The 10,050-nt window shown below is 47.2% G+C and overlaps 1 protein-coding gene across 1 annotated transcript in view; it reads right to left on the bottom strand.

Annotated features, from left to right (window-relative positions):
• SALL1 (spalt like transcription factor 1) overlaps positions 1–9,377 on the bottom strand; it is a 13,770-nt gene extending 4,393 nt beyond the window's left edge. The window contains exons 1-2 of the mRNA XM_077751389.1: positions 9,295–9,377; positions 4–796 (exon numbers count right to left, since the gene is read on the bottom strand). Of these exons, the coding sequence (XP_077607515.1) occupies positions 4–796; positions 9,295–9,370 (869 nt within the window). The 5' untranslated portion in view covers positions 9,371–9,377. The remainder of the gene's footprint in view (positions 1–3; positions 797–9,294) is intronic.
• Between the last annotated feature and the right edge of the window lie 673 nt (positions 9,378–10,050).

Below are 10,050 nucleotides of genomic sequence, written 5' to 3'. Positions count from 1 at the left end.
TGGGCCAATCCAGCCGCTGCCGCCAGCTGCTGAGACAAGTGGGAACTTAGTGTGGACAAGGGGTTGGCAGATGTTCGTAAAGTACCTTGAGAAGGACTAGAGGATGTTGGCAAGTCTGCGTTCTGAGAGGCCAACAGCAGTATTTGGTGACGGATCTGCTCGATCAGCTGCAGCTGGTGGATCTGCTGCTGCTGCAAGGCCAGGAGCTGCTCCATGAGAGCGGGGACGGCCAGCTTGCCCCCCGGGGCCCCGCCGCACCTCGCCTCCTGCGAGAACTGGGCCACCGCCACCTTGGTGCTCTGCAGGTTCTCGATGATGACGTTGCTGTTGATCACGGAGAAGTTGCCCAGTGCCGTCAGGTCCCCAAGTTGAGGTAGAGAGGTTGTGATCGCTGAGGTACCTGCGGAGGGGCCGCCGCTGCAGCCTGGGGTGACCCCGCTCCCGCCCCCGCCCAGAGCAGCGCCGCCACCTTTGCTGGCCGCCGGGGCCTCCACCTCCATGGACTCCTCCCTGTCGCGTCCGCTGCGTTCCGGAAGGTCGCCGCTGTCGGCCTGATCTGTTGTGTTAACGGTGTCATTCATTTGTTCGTCGGGATTATCGGGAGGGGGACTGGGAGAGAAGGTGTCAGGTGGGGTGGCTGGGCTCTCATGGACGATTAAAACTAATTGATTTTTAGTACAGTTCTTCTTGTGGAGGAGAAGATCTGATAATTCAAAGAACTCGGCGCAGCACCGGCCACAGACGTGGGCGTCCTTGCTCTTGGTGGTGCGATTTGGTTGACCTTTCTCTGTGTCTCCTGCAAACATCCAAAGAGACAGGGTTAGAAAGGGGGCCGGGACACACGGGGTCACCCGTGACTTCGAAGCAAGCAGCAAGTTGATCAACTGTCTTCCGTCTTCAAAACTTAAGGCTCTTGGCCTGCCAGATCTGTCGATATTACCCAAGAACCTTCCTAATTAAATTTTAAGGGGTGTGGAGGAATCCCCATCAATCCAGTCTCTCAGATAGCCTTGGTCTTCAGATAATCCATCAAAATATAAAATACTACCAAGCAAAGACATTGGTGCATAATGAAATTCCATAGCAAACTATTGATTTCCAATATTTTATACACCTTATTGTCTACTCATCCAGAGAGGGTCCAGCATCCATTCTGAGGACTTATTAGGCTCTGGAGTTTCTGTCAACCTTATTCATTTTCAACTGATTCAAAGATATCTGTGACAGTTTGTTCTGTCACTAAACTAATTTGTAGTCATTCAGATTCCAATCAGTTGTTGACAAGGGAGGGGAGAGAAATGCATATCGCCAAGCCGAGGACTGACAACTTCAAAATCACCTCCAGCCCCTACCCAGAACCGGAGCTAAGGCTGATCAGTGGCAAACACGCGTTACCCCCACCAGTAACAAATCCTCCAAACCGCTCAAGACTCAGTTGAATACAAACAAGAAAGCAGCACACACACACATACACACACACACACACCGAAGAGAAACACAATGATCATAATCCGTTACAAGGCCTGGCTGGCACCTATAGATCACCCCATGGCATGTTTATTTTTAAAATTAAAGAATGCAACCCTGGCTACCAATTCCGCTATTCAAGTTATATACGCCACTGGGCTCCAAATGGCAACGTCACGCCTCTAAACATTTCATCCAGAGTGCTCTTTCTATCTATAAAAACCCGGCCCAAGATTTACATTTCTGATTCAACATCAACTTATAGAAGGACGTGCAGTTAAGGGGGAGGGAGGAGATCATTCTTGCTTCGGAAAATGCTGTGCAATTCTCCCTGTCTGAATGCCTTTAAAAACAGTTTGCTCTTAACTGTTAGCGATTGTTTAACAGATTGTCCTGACCCGTTCATTATAAAAAATCCCTTTATTTCATGTTTGTTTCCACGGGTTGCTCAGATTTCTTCTCACTAAGATCCATTTGTAAATTACACATAAAAATCTCCAACTCCAAGCTAACGTCCTATTCAAAGACAGGATGGAGCCCCATTGTTTGCCCAGCATGGGGAACACCAACTTCTGTTGTACAAATGCTGTGTGGTCATCTCCGAAGNCTGTTTAATTCAAGGATTACCTCCCTGCATGCTTTTCTGCAGAACTGAATCAGATAATAGTTAGTTTCCATGACTTCCAAATTGAATCTCCCAGAAAACTTGCAGGGGGAGAAAAAAAAAAAACTAATTGCAAATATGAATAAATACAAACTCAAAATGTTGCTTTTTTTTGGTAAACTTAAGAGTCAACTGGTAAGAGCCAGGCTTTTGCCTGTTTGGGGCGAACATCCCAAATGGCTTCAGTAGTCTTGCATTCTGGAAAACAGAATTAATACCTAAATACTAACTTGTGGGAATTCCTTTAACTCTATTTGCCTTGCGTGATGCCGGGCTGATGAGAAGCCCCAGTGAAGTATGCCAAATGTAGGCACACTTTATTCACTGCGAGTGTTATTTGAGTAGCTAAGTTATACTTAACAAGCTAGCTTTTCTAATACCCATCTTTTAATCTCCACAAGGGTATGCAGCAAAATGCATTAACAATACCAAACAGATCTTGGCTGTAGCAGAAAATACCAATAATGATTCAGTTTTAATTTAATGTTTAATCATCCTAATTGGCACCGGATTCCTGTGCACATTCAAGGTGCTGTTCTAAGCACTTTCTGTCTCTCCCCCTGCCTTAAAATAATGTAAACAAAATATTAAAGGAAATTCGCTAAAGTTACGTCGCTTAACTTGGGACAAAAATAATGTGACAAAAATTCTGTTTAAAGCTTCTTATTTTGACAACCAATTTTAAATGATGCATCCATTTCAGATGCTTATTTTAAACTAGGAAATGCAATTCCTAATATATTCAACAGAAATGTTATTTCTTTCTCTTTGCACATTTCCATATGTAATGGTTATGTTTCCATCTACTTTTACAGCCAATTATGAAGGAACAAAAGCTATTCTGTTTGTTCACACATTTTCAACAAAATGCATTAAAACTATTATGTCAGCATGTTCTATTAAGCTCTGCATTCAGTGGAAAATACTTTTCAACCAGCTCACATTTATCAAAACATAAAGCCACTTTAAAACACAGTTTTGCTTGGTCAGCTGGGCTTAGACAAATAATGACAGATTCAGGACTAAATAACTAGCAAGGGAAATCAGAAAACTGACTTCATCAATTGTACACATTACAATGTAGTTGCTTCAAATATTTAGCACATCTGTGTTCACGATTAAAGGGCATTTTAATTCTTTATAACTTATAAACATCTGATATTCTCATAATATATAGAAAAAATACAAAGGTTACTTTACAGGATTTCACCGATTATTACTTTCCTGTGCTTGAATTCTACATTCGTGCTGCTTCAAGACTCACTTGAGAATTTCCAAGTTTTTCAACCTGAACATTTTTCTATTTAGGGTTGTGCTAACTGGATGGAAAATATAGGTGCTTAAAAATATGCCTGCTTGCTTCGAAGAAGGACTGTGTTAAAAAGCTGCCCGGTTTCAGCGTGGATTTTCACAACATTTTAATAAGCTGACATTTGATCTCACTGTAGAGTCGACTAATTTAATTTCCGGATGTTTATGATAGAGCGCGCGTGCACACACACACACACACACACACACACAAATTCTGGTATCTATTTTGATTTATTTCAAAAGCAGGTGTCGCTGTACTGTAATAGCTCTTAACTTTACATCTATCTGCATTCTGAACTGAATTCCAAGGAAGGGGGGCTCAAAAATAACAAAGACAAAACACAAAGACTAGTTTGAATCTTTAACCACCAAAGGGAATATTTTAAGTTGTAATAAGACACACGCGCACTAACACGTTCTAATTCATTTTTCTGGCCGGCTGCTATCTTGTTTCTCCGTAATCTGTTACACAGGATTGCAACTGGTGACCCCATTATAGTAAATACAGTTGCCTTGCTCTCTGTGCTGTGGTGAAAATAACATTCCAGTCCCTTCTCTATGGATTCTGCATACAAATTAATTTTATCATCCTGGTCGGACAGGAAAATTTTAGAAGTAGTGGTTTTCTGGGTATGCACACACACAAAGGTCCCCAGGATTTGTCTGGGTTTTTTTTTTTAAGAGGAAAAGGGGGTGAACTTGTAGTTCCTTTAGTTTATACTAAAACCCCAGCTGTTTTAGTTCTTGTGCTATTTAGGTACTTGACCCCCAATTCAAATTTGTCGGTTTTTCGTCATCTCCACCAAACATTGCAGAATAGGAGGCAGAAAATGGAAGTGTTCCAGTATATCTGTCTACTGTGAAAACAAAAATAAAACTATGCCCCACACAGCAAGGTTTAGCCAGCCAGGAAAACAAAACAAAACAAAACAAAACAAAACAACCCTTTTCTACCACATTTAGTTTTCTTTTTTGGAGTGCTTCAGAAAGAGCCTTCACTTTATTTTCCATTACCTTAAGATCACATTAACATTTTTAATAGAACCTCTCGTGACTAGGATTTGGGAGCCTAGTTTTAACAGGCTGCTTTTTCCCGGAGACCAATTTGGAGAGGCCATCACCCACATTTCTGACTGATCGGTCTTTCACCTTTCTCTTATTATCATTATTGTTTTGCACCGATCTGGGAAAAGCCCAAAATCCGAGTGTCCAGCTGAAGATGCCAAAGAAATTTTAAACACTGCCACATACGCTCTGCACATTCTCTGTCATGTCTGAAGTTTCCTCTCTGTGATATGCAACCAAATGACACATTTACTGGCCCACTTCAATTCCCTCCATGCCCTGGCAGGAATTAGTGTGTTCTTGAGCGGAAGAATACAAGCGAAAGCTCTGGGAAAAATAACAGCATGGGCAAGACACTGCTTTTCAAACGGGGACACCAGCCCACCTAACGGACACAATCAATGAAAAGGGGAAAATGTCTTCCCCTCGGATGAATCAAACTGAACGCTAGATGGGGTTCCACTTGCAAGGGTTTGTTCAGAAACTTCTTTGTGGCTTTCCTATTCCAGTGACGCGTAAAAAGAGAGACTCCTTAAGGCGAGATGTAAACTTTGACTACATAAACATTGGCAGAGGCACAAGAAACTAAATCCCTGTTGTTTGAGGGTAAAGCTGAGCTATGGGAACTACCTGTCAATCTTCCCCTTTGGGGGTCTGGTATCTGAGGGTGACCGGGGAATAAGGTTAGGAAAAGACGCCAAGCTGATAAGGTGAAACTAAAATAAACTACTAACTTCCTGCTAAGTGACTAGCAAGACTCAATTTGGGGGTCACTGGGAAGATACTGAAGGACATATTATGATCTGGACCTTGTCACCTCTGCATGGGAGGAGGCTAGCAAAGGTTAAAACAGCTCGACACTTTAGCTTTTGTAAAGCCTGGCACACACACTTTTTTCTGTGGGGGGAGGGGTGCCGGGGCTCAGGATAATTTACCATCTCTCGCTACACTGCTACGTCACTGCAGTTCTGGTAATCTAAGAATATTTTGGGCGCCGTGGCCAGCTGCACCAGGACAGGTCGGTGGAAAAAGCGAATTAAGACTGCACGAGGACTTTGTTCCAGTTAGGAGCCTGGCTTTGAACCATTTCAAAAAACTTAGCAAACTGCGAGGCGAGTTGGGGGGGGCGGCGGTGCTGACCGCTCGGACTCCCACTAAGATGTCCCCATGAGAAACGTGGGTCTCTGCCTTCCGAAGGGCTCTCGGTGGAGAGGACTTGCTACCTGCAAATGCAGAAATGAAATAAAGTCCCCAAAGAATAACCTATAAATTGGCGCTTGGACCTATAAACCACAGAGAAACTTGATTGTACAAGAGACCACGAGATGCTCGCTATCACAGAGTCACTTTGGCAGAGGCTCTCTCATGCCCAACTACACTTTGTCTGGGTGTTTGTTTTTCACCATTTCAGAGAGTATCTGCAGCCCGATGCAAATTCCCCCCAAACTGCGTTTTCTCATCCAGAATCTTCCATGATGCCACAAACTTAAAATAGGCCTGAATGAACATGAATTCTTTCCAACTGCCTTATCTTGCAGGTGTCGGTTTTTCAAAAAAAGCAATTAATTATAGTTCTCTGTAACCTTTTGGGCCCAGAAATCAATGTCTTGCCATTAAGCAGCTCACAATGAGTAAATTACTTTGGTAAATAATAGAATTTCATTATTAATATAAATAAGAGGAATGTTTATGATACTTTATAGGAGTCAATGTTTTATCTCCAGTTCATGATGTTTTTATCTTTCTTCCAATATTATCCTTTCCTTGAAAAAGCTGAGCGCCACAATACTTTAATAAATGAATGGAGTCTGAACGAGGCCATCCCTGCAGTTAACCTGAGTGTTAGAAACACCCCAAAGGAAGGAAACCCCAACACACACACACACACACACACACACACACACACACACACACACCAGAGTTCAGTGAAGAACCCACACAGAAAATCATTAGATTCTAACAGCCCCCTTCCTCAGAAGTATTTCTCAGTAAATAATTTTTCCAGGGGCGGTCATCTTTCATCTTTCTACAAATAATTCCAGGCTCGCTCGCTGACTATTACTTAAAAGACAAGTTAATCTGCGCCACGATCCTGGTTGCGTAAGAAATAGAAAAATTCCCAACTTTAATGCAGGGTGTTTGTGGCATTACAGCTGCACCCAAGTAGAATTAAAACATGAACATGGGAAGACCGACCACATCATCTTGTTTTCTTGAACTTGTCCTGATGGAGTTACCCGTGTGTCTGTTTAGCGTGGCTCTGGCTTTCTTTGTATGCGCGTGCACACACATGCACACACACACGCGTGCGCGCACACACACACAAACACACTCATGCAAGACACACAGTACAAAGCTCCTCTTACTGGGGTCCACAAACTTTTGCAGGTCCTGCTATAGGCAGATATCCCAATCTTGAAGTGCTAGCATCTGTTAAGGGCACCGGCCAGACTTAACGCGGTTTGTTCGATGTTTCGTGCACCATACTTTCAGACCATTTTACGGTGGAGGGAAAAGGAACCACGTTGTTTGAGTGAGGCGTTGTCTTCTAAAAATGCAGTAACCTTCCTACGTGTGAAAAGAGAAACCCCCAAACAAAACCAAAAACCACACCAAACCCTCCAACGCCATCAACTCTTTCAAGTGTGTGTTCTGTGTAGGGAAACGAACAGATATTGCTGGTCCCTCCATCTTTCAACTGCACCCAAATAAAAAGATGCAGAGTGTGGAAGGTCCTCCTGTAAAGTCAGACGCTGAGAAGGATTAGTTGTGTACTAATATTATTACAACATACTAAATCCTGTAACCCTATTACAAAATCTACCCTCTAGGCAGCTTCCCTCAAACTTATTGTTCAACCATGTAAAAACAGTCATAACCTAAAACCATTACCACCGAAGAAAGGGGGGGGTGGGGAGAGGTGAGAAAGAGGAGAGAGTAGCTCTGGACTCCTTGCCCCTAACACTTTACTGCTTCTTAGGACAATGAATCAGCTTTGGGGGAGAAAAAAAAAAAGAGAAGAAAAAGGAAAGAGACGGAAAGAGACAGAAAGAGGAAGAAAGAACGAGGAAGAAAGAAAAGGAAACTTGATTCAGTTACTTAATTAACTTACCTCAAAGCTCAAATAAACTAAAAAAAAAAAAAGTCCTAATAAATAATAATGGTAAGAGGTAGTGAACTCCTTTTACACTATCGCTTTATGAGAAGCCTTAACTATTAAAAATTCCGGATTCAGAAGGCGACAGGAGAAAGGCAAAGATCTACCACACATCATTTCTTCCCGAAGACGGAGCCTTTGGCTCCTTTTTTGAAAACGTGTGAAATCAGTACAAATTCACAAAACAAAACACAAGATCCGAAAAACGCTTTCTTCTACCGTTTCGGTTTTTCCTACACACACTGGGAACTTGAACAGTATTCCGGGGCGGAAGGTCTCATCAGAAACTTTAGGAAAGAGGGTGTGGGGGCGAGAGAAGCAGAAGAAACCAGCGGAGAAAACCCGGAAAAAATATTCGGAGCTGCTGCTGCGGCCTTGGGTAATTTCACCCAGATTTACCTCGCATCCCCGGTATGGCCTCGGGTGGAAAGCGGGGTTCGGGGGCTCATCACAGCGGACTAAAAATCGCAGAGACTCGGGGTAAGGCTTGAAGCTGGAGAAAGTACTGGGGTGGGGGGTGCAAATATCTGTAAACAATTCTTAATCGGCCTCAGTTCTCCCCAATTTCTTACAGGGACTCCCCCATGCCGGCAGTCCCCTCTCCCGACAGCCTGGGTGACGGGGGTGGGAGCGCCTGCCTTGCCCGGGCTCAGCGCGGGTCCCCAGCCCAGCTCTGCGGAGAAGCAGGCCTCTGGGCAAGCAGCCCGGGGACCGCGGGGCCCGGGCGGCCGCAGAGTTCAGTGGACAGAGGTGCCGATCCAGGGGCACGCTCATGAGCCCTGTCGGGGTCCAGGCTCCCTCCTCCGTACCCCACAAGGCTGCCCAGGATTTGAGCGCTCCGAGTGGCACCCGGAGCCGCGGAGCCCCCCCGGGGGTCCCGCGGCCGAGAGGCGAGCATCTTGCCCGGGACCGAACCGGGCGCCGCTCCTTCGCCTGCAGCGCTGGGCCTGGGCACTCGGAGGCCCCTAGAGTGAACCACCTTCAGGGACAAGGAGGGACTCGAGGCCCCCCCCCTCCGTACCCTAAATCCCCTGCCGGAATCTCTCCTACTCTCGGCCTCGGCGCCCTCACACAAACTTTGTTCTAGACTTGTTCATTCCTTCGGGACCCCGCAGTTGTCGCCTGCANGGCCCTGGAAAAAGACCCTTAGGATTCCTGGAAGCACGATCCTCTGCGGGCGCACACCCAACCTAAAGATCTCCTCGGGGCTGGGCAGGGGGTGCACGTATTGGGAGGGAAGATGCGGGGATAAACTTGGGTCGCGGGCCCCCCGAAACCGTTCCCCGTCCGCCTGCACTGTGTCTCGGAAGCACCCAGCAGCAAAGAGCACGCTACACCCCTGCCGCGCGACCCCGGCGTGTCGGGCTCGGGCACCCCGACACAGNAGGCAAATTGAAAATTAGAAAGAAAGAAAAAAAAAAAAAGGAAGAAAGAAAGAAAGAAATCTTTGAAAGAAGGAAAGAAAGAAAGAAATACGCTGAGTGGGAAAGGCGAACAGGGACGCGGCGGCGGCGGCGGGGCGGTAGGCGCGGAAGCCAGTCGCGTGTGCGTGGGTCCGGGTGTGCGTGAGTGTGAGTGCGAGTGCGTGTGTGTGCGTGTGTGTGTCCGCGGCGCGGGCCGGAGCACTCACCATCTCGCCGGGGGAGCGAGGCCACTTCGGGGTCGGATTGGAAATGTTGAGGCTTCGCTTGCTTCCTCCGCGACATGCTGGCTCAAACATCAGCTGGGGCAGAATAAAAAATTACTAAAAAAAAATNATAAAAAAAAAAAAAAAAAGCGAGTGGGGAAGAGCCAGCCCCACGCCGGTCCGCCTCCCGCCCGCGGCCCGGCCTCCCTCCCGCTCGCCGCCTGGCTCGGCGCTCCTTCGCCCCGAGTTCTCCATCCCCTGGATCGCGGGCTCGCGGGGGCGCGGAGAAGAGGACCGAGGAAAGGTTTGGGAACGTGATGGGTTTGGGGCTTTTGGAGGGGGGAGGGGCAACTCTCCCGCCACCCCGTTCCTTCTCAAAGGGCCCCGATCCTCCAGCCTCTCGTTGCTCCCCCGTTCCCTTTCTCTACCTCGGACATTCCCAGGACAATTAGGGCTGAAGTTTTCGGGAGAAGCAGCCCCGAGCCCGTGGGATAAGGGGCGGCCCGGCTCCGCCCAGGACCCCTCCCGGACCTCCCCCCCGGCTGCCCCGGTTGGCTGCAGGGCGCGTCACTCCGCGGGGAGGCGGCGGCGGCGGTGGCGCCGCGNAACGCTGCAACCCGCCCCTGGCCTCGGGAGGCGCGGCCCAGGCCGGCCGGGCCTTGGGCAACGCCAGCCCCAGGACCCCAGGGCTCTCCGCCCTGGGGGAGGGGGCCGCGCCCCAGGCTCCTGGCAACCAGGTGGCCGTGCTGAGCCGGGAAT

This window comes from Crocuta crocuta, unplaced genomic scaffold, assembly GCF_008692635.1.
Source record: "Crocuta crocuta isolate KB4526 unplaced genomic scaffold, BGI_CrCroc_1.0 scaffold124, whole genome shotgun sequence".
NCBI classification, from domain to species: Eukaryota; Metazoa; Chordata; class Mammalia; order Carnivora; family Hyaenidae; genus Crocuta; species Crocuta crocuta.
This window is presented reverse-complemented; position numbering and strand designations above follow the sequence as displayed.